At 43.0% G+C, this 19269-nt stretch overlaps 1 protein-coding gene across 1 annotated transcript; it reads right to left on the bottom strand.

Moving 5' to 3' along the window:
- Positions 1-14767: 14767 nt before the first annotated feature.
- LOC119293703 (dnaJ homolog subfamily C member 2-like) lies at positions 14768-19263 on the bottom strand. Its single transcript, XM_037572084.1, has 3 exons — positions 19071-19263; positions 15869-17958; positions 14768-15153 (listed from the first exon to the last, which is right to left on the bottom strand). The coding sequence occupies exon 2, from the start codon at positions 17873-17875 to the stop codon at positions 15887-15889; it is 1989 nt and encodes a 662-aa protein (XP_037427981.1). The 5' UTR covers positions 17876-17958; positions 19071-19263; the 3' UTR covers positions 14768-15153; positions 15869-15886.
- Between the last annotated feature and the right edge of the window lie 6 nt (positions 19264-19269).

Below are 19269 nucleotides of genomic sequence, written 5' to 3'. Positions count from 1 at the left end.
CATGACCGATACACCTCTCCGGTCAATAACCAACAGCGGGATCTGGATACCCATGTTGGTTCCCACATGCTCCATGATGATCTCATCGGATGAACCACGATGTCAAGGACTTAATCAATCCCGTATACAATTCCCTTTGTCTAGCGGTACGATACTTGCCCGAGATTCGATCGTCGGTATCCCGATACCTTGTTCAATCTCGTTACTGGCAAGTCTCTTTACTCGTTCCGTAACACATCATCCCGTGATCAACTCCTTGATCACATTGTGCACATTATGATGATGTACTACCGAGTGGGCCCAGAGATACCTCTTCGTTTACACGGAGTGTCAAATCCTAGTCTCGATTCGTGCCAACCCAACAGACACTTTCGGAGATACCTGTAGTGTACCTTTATAGCCACCCAGTTACGTTGTGACGTTTGGCACACCCAAAGCACTCCTACGGTATTCGGGAGTTGCACAATCTCATGGTCTAAGGAAATGATACTTGACATTAGAAAAGCTTTAGCATACGAACTACATGATCTTGTGCTAGGCTTAGGATTGGGTCTTTGTCCATCACATCATTCTCCTAATGATGTGATCCCGTTATCAACGACATCCAATTTCCATGGTCAGGAAACCGTAACCATCTATTGATCAACGAGCTAGTCAACTAGAGGCTTACTAGGGACATGGTGTTGTCTATGTATCCACACATGTATCTGAGTTTCCTATCAATACAATTCTAGCATGGATAATAAACGATTATCATGAACAAGGAAATATAATAATAACCAATTTATTATTGCCTCTAGGGCATATTTCCAACACTTTTATCTTCCAACTCTCCAAGTTGTTGTTTAGTTTAACCAAATAGCTCAGGGGTACCAACACAGCTTCTTGGGAAAGGGGTGGTTACAAGAAACCAACTTGATCATGAACTCAACATAGCGGTCAGGTGACAACCTGGTAACACTTCCGAGAAGACATTCGGAAAATCACGAACCACCGATATGTTACTAAGCTCGAGAACAATCTTTCTTTTCAAGGCAAGATGATATGATCATAAGAGCAAGGGATTCAATCCTAACTCAAAGATCGAAGAGTGCACCAGAGATAAGGACAAGGTAGCATGATCAATCCTAGTTAGTGATTCGATAACCAACACGCTAAGAAAGATATTAATGTCCATTAACTACCAAGCAAGACGGTTGCTAGGAGTATTGATTTCACACATCATGGTTCACTTGTCGGCATTCCGGTTGCGACAACACGGAACCGAGGAATGAAAAATGATGGCAAGAAGTATCACTGCATCAAGAATTCATGAGAGATGGTGCAATTCTCATGACAATCCTGACAAAAGGGGGGTAATACTCTGAGGTAGAACAGAGCAAAAGCTGGATTGGCATTTTGATCTGCGAAAATACAACTACTTTGACCAGCCCAAGAAATGGATGAGGTGCTGGAGTTTGTTTCTCCTATCCATTCCGGAATAGAATGGCTTGACGGACCAAAAGAATAATAGGCATCGATAACACGAATGCACAACTAGTCCCGACTATCAATTGATAGACAAGGTCAGAATACAAGTAAAGAGAGACAACTCAAAGGAACATATGTGTTTCTGAGTTGTGGATGCATAGATTAGTATGTCGAGCGAAGCTCAACATTTCTTCTGGGTAACCCATGCAGAAGGGTAGGATTGGCAGAGTCACAACATGAATGGAGTACTCCTCAAGAGCACCCTGGTTGTAATCTTTTGGTTCAAAGGAACTTCTGCCATGATGGTTCATGGTATTGGAAGAGTGAGATACCACGGACCTCGAAGGCTATCACAAAGGTTACTAATATCCTAAAGGTATGAGCAACACTATCTACACTAGGTAAGTAGAGCGAATCTTGGGTCAGGAACCCAGGAGTAGAATACCTACTACTAAATGGCATCACTGGATGCTTCCGAGAATGGTGGCCAGAATCATCACACTGGGGATACGAAAGCATTGCTAAATTACTGAGTGGTTCTCGAGGACACCTAGGGTCATAATACTAACTCCAACATACACGTCAAGGCAACAGAGTACCTCAACACACCGATTAGTGTCCTTAATCTGGCCCAAAAATACAAGGGGAACATGGAGGAAAGATTTGCAAGTGCATCAGGCTATTTAGAAACCTGGGATGACTCGGACAGCATAACAGCTGTAAATGCTCAAAATGATTTGAGACATCCTGCAAAAATGGTGGCATAACCACTCAACATCGCAATATCAAGGTTCTGAGGCCAACTATGAACATATGGAAGTAGTAGAAACTGAACTGGGGCTTAAATCCATCAATCCTATAAGTCTCTATCATAGTAACTCGTCATCCTGATAGATAGATGAGAAGGCCTAGTTCTTAATCCCCGTAGAAGAGAAGAGGATGACTCAGATCAGAAGGGCATAAGGTAAAGGAGTAAAAAGAGCCTTACGTTCCCTTCCACAATCAATTGCCTTACATAACTAAAGCATTTCTAGACACAACTTCGACTGGTTTGTCTTGGTAAACCTACAGGCAGTCAGGCTCTGATACCAACACTGTCAGGACCCCGATTCCAAGTCACATCGATCTATCCGGTAACACCTCATATCACTTTGCGGCCTCACGCACGGTATTCCCACGGGTGTCGCCTTACCATGGCCCGGGACCGTTTGCGCCTTTTGGCTCAGGTATATGATAGTGTTGCTAGCATCCATATGACAGAGAACCCAGGCCGACATGACTAGTCGTGAACCCAAAGTGGCACTAACTTACGGGGACAGGCATACATGAATCAACATCGAGCATGTCAGTCAGCAGCGTGCGAATCCGGGCTATAGCACTGGGCTAACAGGACTCCGGTGAACTGGGCTGTAGCAGGCTAGGCAGGACTCCGGATGTCACTGTGTGACATTTCCCTGAAGGGACAGACACAGGAACAAAGTGAATCACATGCCGGCCAGTCAAGTGTTCCGGAGCAGTAGTGCTGGGCTAGCAGGACTCCGGTGAACCGGGCTGTAGCGGACTACTATGGCTCATGGAAGCACAAGACTACATTTCCCCATAAGAGAGGCTACCAAGGATGAACAACTAGGTTGTCGTATCCCACACATACCAAGCATTTCAATCATACACACAATATGCTCGATATGTGTAAATACAACATGGCATCACAACAAAACTCTACGACTCAAAGTATTTATTCATTAGGCTCCGAGGAGCGAGATATTACAAACATGGGTCTCATGACCCAACATACAGAGCATACAAGCAACAAGCACATGCGGAATCTTAACTTGTCTGAGTACAGACAACTACAACTGAAGAAGGCTGAGAAGCCTGACTATCTACAAGACCCTCCCAAGGGCACAAGATCGTAGCTGAGGTATCAAGCTAAACGTCGAAGTCCACATGGAACTACTAGCGAGACTGACGTCTCTCTGCAAAACATAAAATAGGAAAACGTGAGTACAAATGTACCCAGCAAGACTTACATCAGAACTATCTACATATGCATCGGTATCAACAAGGGGGTGGTAGAGTTTGACTGCAGCAAGCCAGCTTTGACTCGGTGGGTATCCTGAACTACGAATGGAAGTAACTCTTTTGAGGTGGCGCACACGAGTCCACATATTCACCATACCAATACACCACTATGGATCCGCTCCCGTCTCCCTACGAGAACCCCATCCATAGCACTCACGCTTATCTTGCGCATTTTAGAGTATCCACTTTCACTTGTCTATGAACTATGCAAGGGGTCCAAGTTTCCATATCCGAGGAATCCGGCTATTCGAATAGATAATGATAACCCTGCATGGGTGTACTTCTTCACACACGCTCTCGCCACTTACCACCATGTACACATCGTGTATCTCAGCAACCTTCAAGCGGAAGCCTGGCGAGGGAGTCGGCCATGACCTGACTAACCACACAAGTCTCTCGTCCAGGTTTATCGCCTATTCGGGTTCCATCCGCAAGGAGATCCGGCCGGGGTGTCGCTCACGACCCCAAACGATGTGAGCAGGGTTCCCAAGCCCACCATCCGGGTGCCACTTGGTACACCGTGCCACTGTGCCTAGTCTGTCCCAAGCCCACCTGTACCGGGTGCCACTTGGTAGACTACTAACACTACCTACAAACACCAGAAACTAGTTGCAACTCCTGGACAAAGATCAGGTTGATTAATAAGTCGAGAGGGGCACTTAAGCATTCCAATGCGTGGTAGTAATTGTTCATGGATCACAAACACAGAACTCGGTTCCTGAGGACGGTTTCAATGGGACAACCCACCATGTACTCCTACATGGCCTCTCACCGATACCTTTACCAAATCGTGTTCACACACTTAGCTCACAACAGTAGGACATGTTCTCACACCTCTAGTTCATCCCCGATGAATCAGACCTGACTCAACTCTAAGCAGTAGCAGGCATGACAAACAAGCATGAATGAGTAGGCACACCAGGGCTCAAACAACTCCTACTCATGCTAGTGGGTTTCATCTATTTACTGTGGCAATGACAGATCATGCAAGGAAAGAGGTTCAACTACCGCAGCATGTAACCGTTGAATCGTTGTTGTCCTAATGCAGTAAAAGAGAGCAGGAGCGAGAGAGTGGGATTATATTGGAATGAACAAGGGGATTTTGCCTGCCTAGCACTTCTGAAGATAATATAGCTCTTCATCGGTGTCAACGATCACAGCGTTGGTACAACGTCTATCAAGAGGGGACAACCACCGGCAACAGAGAAGGAACACAATCAATGCAATGCATAACATGATGCATGATAATGACATGGCAATATGTTGTTGATTGAGCTAATGCAACTAGCAACACAATTAAATGAAGTTGGTTTGAACCCAAAGTTCAAATTCAAACTCCACATGTGGTTATTTAAATACCATTCATTTGATTTGTCCTAAACAGTGGCCTTAAGTTGTTCTAACATGCATGAAAATGGTACAGATGGATAGGTTCAATTTTTCTGATCATTTTTCATATATAAAATATTTCATTTGGAGTTATGGTTGATTTTCTATGAATTTTTCAAGTTTTAAACATTTTATGGAATTTTCTGGTTATTTAAAACAGCCTAAATCCAGAAAATGCATTGATGCGTTAGCTCTGCATCAGGGTGACATCAGCAGGTCAACACGGTCAGCCACGGTCAAACCTGACACGCGGGACCCACATGTCAGTGTCACTATGGCTAAACTAGTTAACTAAACTGCTCAGGTTTAATTAACATGCAGGGCCCACTGTCAGTGGCACGGGTCGGTGATTAGTGGCTAATTAAGCCAGCCACGTCAGCACAGCCGGGAAGAGGCCGCCGGCGACCATCCGGCGCGGCGGAGACACGCCGAAATCGCGCTGCGGCGTCGGCTGGACGTGCCGAGGGGATCTGCGAGGAGCTCCTGCTCGTCCGCATCCATTGGACCGGACAAGAGGCCGCCGGGTGGCCGGAAACAACGCCGGCGGCGAGCTACGGCGGCGGCCGAAGCTTGACCACGGCGGGGAACTTCACTGGAGAGCGGTTTCGCGAGAGAGGGAGAAGGGGCGGTGGCTCACGTAGGTTCCAACAGAGGCGACGGCGAGTACTGGGTCACACTGGACGGAGCGAATCGATGGTGACTTCCTTCGGGCACCGACGGCGAAGATGGCAACATTGGCGACGAAGCGGAGCCCTCCGGCTCGTTTCCTTCGGTGTGGAGATGAGGTGCTCAACGGTGGAGCTTCTAGACCCGGCGATGCGGCGACAGGAGGACGTTGGCTACGCGTATGCGAGACGGCGGTCGGCGGTTGCTCTCGGATGGAGCTCGGGGAGGAGCTAGGGGTGATGGAGAGACCAGAGAGATGGGGGTGAGGGAGGAGGTCCGCGGGGCTTCTCCAGGCGCATCGGATGGGCTCGGGTGCGCTGCTGGCACGCAGCTGCTTCGGGGCAAGGGGAGGGAGACGACGACAGGGTGCTGGTGGGCTGGGCCGCCTACTTGGGCTGGCAGGTAAGTGGCCGGGTAGGTTTTTCATCTCTCTCTGGTTTCTATTTTAATTCTGCTTTCTATTTCCTGCAGTATGTTTGAATTTGGTTTCCTAACCAAATTATTTTTGTTGCTTCTAAACTTATTTGTGGATGCAAACTGAATTATTTCAGAGCCCCACATAAAGTTCCAGAGTTATTGGAGCTATAGAATTATTTATAGGAATTCATAGCTCTAATTCAAATACTTAGTGACTTAATTCAAAAACCAAAATGCCAATCAAAATATGCATAATCATTGGATAAGGTTTACACCTTTTTCCCTAAATCATGAACATTTTTTAAAGGCATTTTGGGTTATTTGAAAAAGATTTTATTTAATCCTATTTGAATTCTTTCTGACGCTAGGGTTTGATCAATCCCCATTTCAACTTAAATAAAATTTAAACATGATGCAACAAAATGCAAACGCCAGGCAGTACCAGAAGCTAGGGATGTGACATCATCAATGAGTTGAACCTTGAAGGTGTCAAAATTTCCATGCATCACAGACCGATAAACACAGCTAAATCAGCAGAAAAATATTGAGTAATGCAGTTACAAAGAATTCATGTGTAGGGTATGAAGCTACCTGTCACAATTAAGTGGGCTATCTGCTTCCGGATGGGCCATCAAGGCGAGTATAGCTCTGCAAACAAAATCTAGGGTTCGTGCAGGGCTCCACGCAGTCCATGCAAGGCGATTAATTATAGCTCCACAAACAGAATGTATCCATGCATATTTCACCTGTCTAGAAAGATAATAAAAGTTGAAAGAGACATTGCCCCTTAGTTTTGGATTTAACAATAGGTACTGATTGCTATGCTCACATAAATGAGCGCATGGGGTACTTTTATGTATATATGTATTGCAGGAAATTTGAACATTGCAAACCTATCAAATCATAGTATCAAACGGGTTTATATTTGCAGAACATTGATTAAGTTTATCCCATGAAAAAATGAATATAAGAAGAAACCAAGAAAACCATGATTCGGCCAACCTTGAACAAGGCCAAAAACTCAAACCCCCAAATAAAATAAATGCCTATTTGAAAGGAAGCAACATAGAAGTAACCTTGAAGTGAACATTTGGGTGGAAAATCTTAGTCATGAAGTAGAGGACTAGAAGATACTAACCAGGAACTGAGAATGCAAGGTGAAATACGCCACCTTCAAAGGGTGTCTCCGATGGGCCCTAACAACGGAAACACCAATAAGAGGCATAAGTAGAACAAAGTTGATATTGCTTACTCCTACATCACCATGGGTATCAATCAGGCATCAGTACAAACCTTGATTATAGCAGTCTACTTGAATATGTTTGAATCATCACAGGTTAATTGGATGTCAGTGTCAGCTGACTTTTCTCGCTACACCTCCTTGTACTCCTTGAAGAGCCTAGCTCTAGATGTCTATGGATAGAAGAAATTTTTCAGAATGTTTGAATGGTGTGTCTAAGAAGAACCGGTAAGGTGATTAATTGGAAAGATGGGAAACTCCAAACCGATACACGACGGTTCTGACACTAGTTGGAGGCATTGCCATGGCCTCCCTCTGCGCCCCTCTTCGAGCACCGGGGGAAACCCTAGGTCTAATTCTTTGGATCGGACATGGATGGCGCCACGGTGTCGTTATCCTTCTTGTAGGCGTCGTCTCTCGCGGCGTCCCCGGTTATGAATTTGTGGTTGTCGGTTGCTAGGTAGGTTAGGATTTCCTCTCAAGTTAGGGGTTTTGTTGTGTTGTTTGCTTGTATGGGCCGAGCACCCATTCTCTCTGCTCTAGGCACCTTGTTCACGCCTTCTTGCATTCCTGACTTGTGTTGTACCCCCATGTACTCATTCTATTTTCTTCTATCAATGAAAAGATACTCAAGCTTTGCGTATTCGCGAAAAAAAGAAGATTTGACACTAGTTGTTGAAATCGAAATTCTTGAATACCATTTTTTACCCTTTTAAAATAAAGTGCACGGATGCATTCATACTTAAAACTCAGCACTCAAAGTATGATAGTGTAGTTTCGAATGGTTTGCCTGTGACGATGTCGATCTTCGTATTTCCACGAAACAGATATGAACCCAATCTTCTAAAACACTAAGGTGAATCCAAGATTTGGGTTACCTACGAGCCCGGTATGTGTCTGAATTGTTGGTTTTGCCTCATGGGTTCATGTGCAGGAACTCATAATGGCCGGGTGGGTGTTTGTATATATGTGTCGGTGCCTACACGTCTTTTGTTGCTGGGATAAATCATTAAAGTTACAATAAGGTTACTAAGGTAATCTTCAACAGCTCCCTTTTTCTTAATAATTTTTTGATGATCATAAAAAAACCCAACCCCACTTATCTGTATGGAGGGAAGTTGGCTCTCTCCCAATACATGTAAACTGACAATTCATGTTGGACCACCACACCGTCATCGTCCACTACCTCCCGGGCCACCATTGTCGTCGCCCACCCCACCACTGGTTCCGCCCTCTGGACCACCACATCACCCTCGTTGTCGCCTGTCAGACCACCATGCCACTACATGCCATCGTCGTGCTACCGTCTGCTGCCGACAGCATCACCAATCCATCGTCCGTCGCCACAAATAGCCACCACCACCCTCCGCCATGCCACCAACAAACATAGAGAGGGGTATCCAATTGACAACTGGCCCCGTATGTCATGTTGTTTATTGGGAGTGGGGTTATTGGGGGATCTGCGAGCGTCTATCCCCAATAACCACAGAAGTGTTATTGTAGAGCACAAATAAGTGGTTATTGGTGGAGTTTTATTGGTAATCTATTGGGGATGCTATAAGCTCCCTATCATCGGATCATTCACAAACAAGCAAGGCACAGTATGAGCACTATTCGCTTGAAAAGCAGGTAGGGTCACTCCGCAAGCAACAAGCAATTGCATTCGTTGTGCTAGCGTATGATACAAATTCAAACCTTCATAATTTTCGAACAAACTATCCAAATTATGCGCTTTCTGAACTATAATGTTTAGAAAACATTTGTGGATTACAAAAAAGTTTGTAATTTTTGTTAACATTCAAAGAATTTTAAAAAAACACTATTCAAAAATATGAATTCCAAAAGTTGTTCATGACTTTTACAGAATGATTAAAAGATTAAAAACAGTTCATGAAATTTTAATAATTGTGAAACTTAAAAATGTTTATGGATTTACAAATGGTCATGAATTTTAAAAAATTAGATGAGTAACCAAATATGTTCAAGTGTATTTGAATTTTTTTTCAACATATGTTAAAAAAATTCATGAAAATTTAAAAATTATGAAACTTCAAAAAATTTATGGATTTAAAAATGTTCACGAATTTTAGAAAATTAGGCTCGTGACAGAAAATGTTCAATATTTTTTACATATTTTAAAAACGTTCCACGTGTACTTGAAAAAGGTTCAATATGTATTTTAAATAATTCAACGTCTATTTAAAAAATATTCATGTATAGAAACTATATTTATAAAAAAAATGATAGTGTAAAAGGCTGAAAGGAAGGAAAAGGAAGAACCCAAGTTCCTGAAACGCATGTATACCTGAAGAAACGATTGGCGATTGTCCTGTATCGCTCCCTACAGGCGATATATAACAATTGTGTCTGTAATTCGCTACCAAATAGAATGGTCAATTACATCCCGACCACACAGAGCCTAATAAGCCCAGGGAAAAAAATTCATTATATAAGCGGGGGAAAACTCATATGTTAAAAATGGCGCGGCAAGGCGCCCATTAGCCGTTAGTGTGGTACAAAACCGAACGGACCCGCAAATTAACCCGGGGAGACTAGTATAGGATCTCATATTAGGTGTGATCAATTTAAAAAAAAATGTAAAACATGTTCAAATATTCTCAAAAGAAATTGTACACACACATCTTGATGTGATCGATTTTTCCTTTTTTGAATCTCTAAATGTACATCCAGTTTTGAGTTGAATTGTTTCCAAGTTGTAGAAGTATGTTGTCAAATAATTTCAGAATTTTTCGGAATTTCGGATGAGGGCCGCGGGCTGACGAGAGAGGTTAGGTTGGGTCTGGTGGATAGGTAGTGAAAAGTGAAGACGGTCTAGGGAGGAAAGAGAGGGAAAGCCCGGCAACAGTTTTCGGAGACCCGAAAACGTCTGACGATAGACCGACTATATTGCCGCTATAAATATCCGTTGGGGCATCAAACGGACTCCAATTGCGGTGAAACTTGGCACGCGGTCTACCTACACTATAACAAGACCGCACGCCAACTCTCATCCCATTCCGAGAACATTTTCCGGCCACTTATAAAATACTATTTCGGACATGCCGCGGGCGCGTGCGAGTGTGGTTGGGCTCAGAACGGACACGGAGAGAACCGGAAGACCAGGACGGATGCAAGTTTCAAAAACATGATGATGCAATGCACATGATGACATGATGAAATGCAACACGCAAGCAAAAGACATGGCAACGACAGCGAATAACTGAGAGACACCCGGCACAACGGTCTCGGGGCGTTACAGGTACCTTCCACTGGCGTTGGTGGGCGAGGATGGAGAGGAGAGGGTGATGGTGCGCTCAAGGAGCCGTGCATGGCGGCCTCCTGCAGATGGTCGCGCAGTAGTTCGGGTATGGCCAGTCGGGCGTACGTCATCAGGATCCCCTGCCTGCGATGAGCCGCAGCTCCAGCGTATGGTCATGGCCATGTGCAGCAAGAGCAATGCCACATAGAATAGCTAACCAATGGGAAGAAGTAAGGAGACGAAGTCTTGGTTGGCTCCTGAGCTAACTCAACTGAACCGCACTTTCAGCAGTTACATGGACTTTCAGACACAACTAGTGCATTGCAAATTTGCAACATGGGATGTGGAAAAACAAGATGAATGCTTAAATTCGTAATGTCGACCGGACTGCCGTTCTTGGTGGCGATGATCGAGAGCATGTGCGTCGCAGCCTAAAGGCCATAGGATTGCCAATATTAAGTTATGTTTATCTTTTATTTTCTATGGCAACACGAAAGCATCAGGTGATTGTCATTATCAGAGAACTGAAGCTTAAGTTGACCTCGGTCGGTGTAAGGCTGAAAGGCTCAACAAGAGCAGGATTGATGAAGACACCCGACAGGAGATAACCAGTGTTTCCCGTCAGGAACTCAAAATAAGATGCTGAAGCTAAAACATGGTTGATATGACATTCTGCAGTCCTTTGTTTTCGTGGTGAGGCAATAAATCTTCGGGAAGTCGGCCTGGTTGTGATGTCTGGGGAAGGCCACGCTTCCATACAGATCATACTCATTGACCAGCTTTAGGATTGTGGTGAGGACGTTCGCATTGCCACGAGGCATCTTAGTGTTGTCATATCTGTCCCTGTGGTTAGAACCTGAAAACAGATTATGTAAATTTTGTTACCTACCACAAGATATTCTAAAACATGTTTTTTGGTTACTCCTTTCATCAAGGTAACAATGATATGTGGATGATCTTTTGACATTTTGCTTTGTTTGTTGGGTCATTGTATGATGCCTTTCTATGGTGTTGTACTTTTCTTACTATCTAATGAAATACACGCAACACTCCTGCATATAGTCTTTTTATATCTTTTGACATTTGATGATATAGACATGAAAAATATGATTACTAAATGTCTATAACTGAAACAAAAAATATGGTTACTAAAGTTGTATAACTGACTTGTACTTATTCAACTAAGACGTGTATAAGATGGCAAGATATTGTTTACTAAGTTTGCAAGTTACCTCACCGGGCGACATTCTCCAAATGTTTTGACAAGAGTAGTGATATTCTTCTTCGAACCAGGCCTTGACAACGCTAGGATCATTGGCTTGCATGGATTGATCAGGAACTGCATTACCTATTAAACAAGTTTCATGCAGAAATATTATGATTAATTTAAATGATGTATATTGAAATTGATGTGGATCTGCATATGAAATTCGGAATCAAACACCAACCTTAGCCCAGATTCGGGGTAGTTGATTAATTACCCCTACCATGTAGATAAACCAGTGTTCCAAACCGCTAAAACCACACTCAGGGGGTGATTTGTTCGGTTTTGGCTAGTTCAGCGGATTAAGATCCCGGTTTGTAGTTTAGGGGTGATGTGCTCCAAATGTGAAAGTTCAGAGGGTGTTTGCACTTTCTTTCAATGGTTAACTTATTTATACTAAACTCTTTTACTTAATCATAACTCATCTCATCATTGTGTGTGTGTGTGTGTCATTCTTACTGATACACTCTTCCATGTATCATTTTAAATTTTGTTTATCAAGTATATCTAACAAAATTAACAATTTTAACTACATGTATGTATATAAGGTCATTTATGTCATATAATTTAATATCATTTAAATATTTATCACTACAAATATATTTTGGTGTGCTACATTTCACTATATTTTGTCATATTTTTATTAAATTGTTTGCTCGTAATTATTATTGTATAGTGGATTTCACCAAAATCTAAGCAAGCAAAAATATTACATTATTTTCTAAAATAGTTTTATATTCTTAGTGTGAGTTTGCCATTATGGTAGACTACGGTAATCCTAATTAGATAATTATATTTTGTCTACTTTTTGACCTTTTTGTGGCTAACTTCCTGTAGAAGATTATAAAATATGCACAAGAAAACACAATTCAACAATAGCAAACTAAGCATGTGTATGTAATGTATCTTATTTATGTTTCTTAATGTAGTATGATGTATTAATGTGCGCCCTTGTTGATATAGTATTTTCAAGGTTAGGTGCAACTCAGTGGAGATTGTAGAATGTATGAGATGTCAACAATATTTATTTTGTGTGATTCAAATGTGTACCTGATCAAGCTTCAAAACAATCACACACATGGTGTATGACTTTTGTTATGTTTATGTGACTTGGAAGTACTAGAGTAATCACACATTTTATTGATAACAAACAACGTTACATGAACAAACAAATATATGACATAAGGAGCATAGTTGTCCTCAAAACATTATAGACAGGACACCAAATATATGACATAGTGGAGTAGTACTTTAAGCAGTGTATATAATGACTCAACAGAAACTCACTTTGGAGAGTCTACATGTTGCACGCTTTAAACGTCAAGACTTGTGCATGGCCGCCATTCTTTCAAATTGTCACTTGTCGCTTACACCATGAATCCATGTTTGTAATTTTTGTTAATCTTCAAAAAAGAACACAAAGTCAAAAAGGTAAATTCCAAAAGATGTTCATGACTTCTACAGATTACAAATTTAGAAAAAGTTCATGAAATTTTTAAAATTATGAACCTTAAAAAATATTTATGAATTTACAAATGTTCATGATTTTTTAGACAAAATGTTCAACATGTATTAATTTCTTTTCAACATATGTTAAAAAATTCATGAACTTTTAAAAATTGTGAAACTTAAAAATATTTATGGATTGAAAAATGTTAACAATTTTTTGAAAATTAGACGAGTAAGAAAAAATGTTCAACATGTATTTGAATTGTTTTTAAACATATGTTAAAAAATTCAACATGTATTTGAAAAAAGTTCAATGTGTATTTAAAAAATGTTCATAATATATTAAAAATATATTATTGTATAAAATTAATTTATAAAATGATAATGTAAAAGGCTGAAAGGAAAGGAAGATAATGTAAAAGGCTGAAGAAAGCACAAAAAACTTGGCTGGAAAGTTCCGTCCGCATAAGAACCGGGATGGCAGTAAACAAACACATATATGCGCCGAAGTATCTATGGGCGATTGGCCCGTATCGCTCACTGCAGGCGATATATAACAATTATATATGTAATTCCTACCGAATCAAAAGGTCAATTACATCCCGAGCACACAGAGCCTAATAAGCCCAAGAAGCTTCAGCTCCTAATTTGACCTACACTAATAGAAACAAAAAAAAAAGACAAAATTGCATATGAATAATGTCAAAATACTACTCACCCAAAGTTGCCATTATTCACATTTGAATTTTTCTTTTTTGAATCTCTAAATGTACATCTAGTTTTGAGCTGAATTGTTTCTAAGTTGTAGAGGTATGTTGTCAAATAATTTCAGAATTTTTTGGAATGTCTTTATATGAATTTTTGTGATAGCGACCATTTGTGGACGTATTGACTAATCCCAAAATGTCGGGACATGAGAGCCTATCGTCCACGGACATACCTACCCTACGTTACTCATCTGACCTTGTCACATAGCCTACGTTTTCTATCTGAACTGAACCCCTTTCCAAACTCACTTGTCTTAGAGAGGGTGGAGATGGCCGCGCAGCAGTTCGGGTACGGTCCGTCCCCAGGATACCCTGCAGCCGGCCGTAATCCCAGCAAGAGCAATGCAACATAGGATAGCTAGTGATACAGCACATGGGAAGAAGGAATGAGACAGAGGCTTGGTTGGCTCCTGAACTCAACTCAACTGAACCTGAAACTTCACTGCACGCACGGTGCAGCAGACAAGAGCAAAACATTCAGATTCAGATCCTGCCCATATCTCCTCTCCTTTCTGTCCTGTACTCCCTAAGTCGCCGTCCCACAATATAAGAGCGTTTTTTAAGCTACATAACTCAGCGGCGGAAGATGCATTTTAGTTTAGAAACACACCACGAGCCTTCCGCTCAAGCAGTGGAAATGTCTGCTGAGCACAAAATTTGACAGCCAGCCCTTTGCCTGTGCTTTTTTGCAGCAACAAAAAATTACTGTCGCCATCTGTCTAGGTAGACACAAGATTAAAATCATGAGCTAAAGCAGCAAGACATCAAGAGAACAACATAGCGAAACTGATACTCAACTTCCACAATCTTAACGATGACTAGCGTAACAAGAATAACGTCAGCATAAATTCATAACCAATATAGCAGGCATCAGCTAGAAGTATACTGTATGCAGGGGAACATCATCGCGATAAATCATAAGGTAGGTATGTAATTTTCCATAACTCAAAATTTTGATCTAAGCTTCTATCTTTCTCTCTTCTCTCTCAATAGCTGCCTCGATCATCAGCGACTTCAGGGACTCGCTCCTGGTAACAAACCAGCTGGGTCTTGACCACAAAGCCTCGTCGTCTCCACCATCCAGAAAGTCACCAGCAAGCGAGCCCCAGGGTCTTCAAAAGGCAATCGACCAATCTTCTTCTTGTGTAGCCTGTAAACAACACGAGAGACAAGGTTTAGCAAGATATATAACTGGGTAAAGGGTATCCAACAGCAATCCACCCAACCTGTGTGATAATAATACTCCCAACTCATGCCAGGATACCAATTAAGATCATGACTAGTTACTAGTTAGTTTAATTTATAGCATGTGCTGGTAAACAACATTATACTGGTTTTTGCAGCTTTCTAATTTCAGATAAACATATCATGGGCGAATTATTTTTTTACCAGAACCAGACCTACTATATATAGAGACAGAGAAACAAAGACAAGCCAGCTGCAGCACAAAGACCGTCCTGATCAAGAAAACCGCAAGCATGGTAGCAATTTAAACATGGCATGCATCACCTGAAAAATTGACAGCATCTACTCTAAATACTGAAGGACATAAATAACATCATATACAAGACAGTCTAAGCGCATGCCACAGGTTCTACAACAAAGATATAATCCGACAGGATCTTGTGGTACAAATAACTACAGCACACCATGGACATGGAGTCAAGCATAATGTTCATGATCAACATTGAATAACAAAACATCTACAGGAATGTAAAAGATAACACTCTGATCAGGATCAGATACAGGACGACATGGGAGAAATGTAAATGGCATCAAAGGTCAAATGAACGTATCTAGTATAGAATAAATAGAATAATGCTGTTCAAAGACTAGCTTCTCTCAGCTACTAATTGCAAAAGTACCTCAGTGGTGATCTGCTTCTACTCCGCCTTCTTGGTCCGGAAGTTCGTCCTCATTGACGCAACCTTTTTCTTGCACTGCACCACTGTTTTACCAGGGACAGCAGCAGCTACTCGCTCCCATCTTTGGTTTGCATCCTTGGGAAACGCCTTCAAAGCTTGAACAAGGGCCAGCACCTGGGCCTCTGACCAGGCATCTGGATCTGTTGCAGAAGGTGCTTCTTCCAGGACAGGATCATCACCAATTTTCTCCTTAGCTGTCTGACTGCTGCTGGCAGCAGGTTGTTCAGCCGCCTTGGATGGTTCAGTGCCAGTTCCCACAGTTGAACCACCAGCCGTCTCATCTCTTGTGGAAAGAGGCGATACAATAGATGGAGCTGCTTTGCGTTTCTCAAGGAACGAGTCAAAAGCTTTAGCAGAGTCTGGCTTCTGCAGAAGAATGGTTTTTGTGGCCTTCAAAATCTCGTCAGCAGATCTACCAGTACCAATAAACTCTGAAATAACCTCCCACCTCTTGTTAGTTCCCTTCGGATACTTATGTATAGCTTTCCTAAGCAATTCAACCTCTTCCTTTCCCCACTCTTTCTCTTTTTTCTCATAGTTGCCTAGTGTAATGACTTGTGGGGCTGTGGATTTTGGAGTGCCTTGTGGGACAGTGGATTTTGGAGTAGAATCCGCCACACCATTGGCATGAATTTTCTCTTCTTTTGAGGTATTCGAGGAGTTTTCTTCTTTGCTCAGTGCACCTCTCAGCAACCTGGCCTTTTCAGCTGTATCCTTGTCCTCCATAATATCACAGAGTTTCTTCAACTGTTCAAAATCATGTGATGTGCATACTGTTTCAACATCCTCCTTTGACAGACTGAAGTGGGACTCACCAACTACCTGGCCCACAAGTGCGCGCAGGCGATTTTTCTCTTTGCGTAGCAACTTCTTCTCCTTTTCCTTCAACTTCTTTCGAATGTCAGCAGCTGCTGCGGCTATCTTCGCCTCCTCTTCTTTCCTCTTCCTTTCCTCTTCTGCAGCCCTTGCAGCTTCCTCCTCCTGCAGTTTCTTGGCCATGTATTTTGCCTCCTTTCTCCTCTGTTTCTCAGCCTTCTCCTGCTCCTTTCTCCTCTGGATCCTTGGGTCTTTCCTGTACGCATTGTCAACAAGATTACGTACTCGCGTATACTCTACCTTTTTGGCCTTCTCTTGTATCTTCGCATTCTGCCTCTCCATCCATCTCTTGTGTTCACGAGACTCAGCTTGCTCCAAGTCATACTCATCTTCATGTGGAAATTCCCTCCAACTCTTGAAGTTATACCAGAAATTGTAGAACTGGTCAACATCCACTACAGGAGTAGCATCATCTCCCAAAGAAGGAATTGGCTGGGTAACAGACCATCGGCCATTCCTCATGAAGGCTGGTCCGAAGACCTTAAAGAAGTCTTGCGGTGCACAGTCAGTTGGGATATCATCATCAAACTCATCAGTTGAGTCAAAAATCCTTCTCTTGGTAGGATCCATGAGGACCTCGTAAGCTTCCTGTATGGCCTTGAAATGGCTCTCTATCTCATCCTTCTTTGCTTGCTTTGCTGCCTCTGTTGTCTCATGGAGAAGAAGAGCAGCCTGCTTGTCTGGATGATGTTTAAGAGCCATGTCACGGTAACTCTTCCGAATCTGATCTTCGGTGGCCAAGAACCGCAAGTTGCCCAATCCAAGCAATGCATAGTGATCTTGTTGTTGACTTCCAGAACCAGACTTCTTCTTTCCTTTGCTGCTGAAGTTATCTGAACCAGCAGAAAAATCTTGGCTCTTGTCATCTGATGACACACTACGATCATCAGTTTCAGTGTCTTCTTTCTCATCAAGACCACGGAGCTTCAGTGCGACCGCATGGAAAGAATGACCAGCAGGTTCATACTTGGAAGCTTTTACAGGCAGGCAATTAGATGACACATACAAAGGCACGCCATCTACTATCTCCGGAGAGTAAGTGATCAGAAGACAAGTCCTCTTGGAACCCATTGAACAGTGTAGTCAGGTTACAAACAGAAACTCCTCAATCCAGATGCAAACAACTGAGCCTCAGTATTATACAATCTGCACTCCTGCAAAAAAATCATGTATCTATTAGATAATTAAATAGCACTTTCATACTAAAAGGGAGACGTGAATATGAGCAACTAAAGTATAAAGTGGAGAACTGTATCCATGTGAATTTAAAGAGTAAGGCACTTGACAACCAACGCACATACAGCAGCAGCAGTATTAGCTACTCCCCATCTTTTAGTTTATTAATTACTCACATCTCTAAAAATAATTTAACCAAGGAAACAGGAAACAAAAAGAAAGGATAAAAACTGGCCAACGCACGTGCTAGTTCCACCTCCCCTTCTAGATTCTCCCAACTGGAAGGCCTTAATTCTCTAGCGTATGCGCCCAAATTCCTCGAGAACTGCTCATTTAATGCCAATGCCACATGTTGGCAACTCAAAGGAAACTAACCCCACAAATGAGAACCTCAAACACTCCCACGTCATCGCTGCAACAGCTGGGAGATCTGAAAGTGTGATCGTATCTGGAAGGCCTCCGGCGCGCTTTATTTCCTCCATCGGCAACGGCTGGCACGCAGCATACTCATAGCGCAGCCCTTCCCAAGCGACGCGGCGCAAGAAACAGCAGGAAGGGCGGCACGTGCGGCTCCGAGAATTAATTGGACATCTACCACGTGCCTTATACAAGATGAAAAAGGTGATTTTTCAGCTGCGGCTACACCGGAGGCAGCCAGCTTTGGGCCGTCTGTGGCGGCAAAGCTACTGCTTTGTTAGGCAGCGGCAGATACGCCCAAGAATATGCGTTTGGCAACCTTGCTGCCAAAGAGCAAGACGCCCTCCTGCACTAGTGGGGTTTTCCGTGTCTCATCTTCGCATATGCCACACAGAAATTCAATGGAGTAACAGCCGAGCTAAATACTTACTAATACATACAAGCACGGATCGACGGTACGCAAGCATCATCAATCAAGGGAGTAACACGCAGATTAGACAACTACTAGAGGAGACGCAGACATCATCAATGGAGTAACAGCACCCAGTAAGCAGCGAACTCTAAAGCAATCGAGCGTATCTCCCTCGGCCGGGAGCGGATCTAGTCCGTGCGCGCCGAGAAACCGCGGAGGCTCGAGCAACCAATCGGTGGAGGGACGGGAACGAGCTCATACCTCAAAAACCCGAGACGGCGGACGGGGCGGGGACGGGAGGAGCACGATCGATTCGCCGCGACGAGGAGAGGGGGCGGACGGAGATGACAGCCGCGCCGCGCGTGGAGGAGGAGGAGGAGGAGGAAGGGGGTTGAGGGGGCTGGCTGGCGGTAAGGTAGGGCGCGGCGGCGGCGGCGGGGAGGAGGGAGGAGGAGAGATT

The sequence above is a fragment of the Triticum dicoccoides genome, chromosome 1A (assembly GCF_002162155.2).
Source record: "Triticum dicoccoides isolate Atlit2015 ecotype Zavitan chromosome 1A, WEW_v2.0, whole genome shotgun sequence".
Taxonomy (NCBI): Eukaryota; Viridiplantae; Streptophyta; class Magnoliopsida; order Poales; family Poaceae; genus Triticum; species Triticum dicoccoides.
Note: the sequence above shows the minus strand (reverse complement) of the source record. Positions and strands in the feature narration are given on the sequence as shown.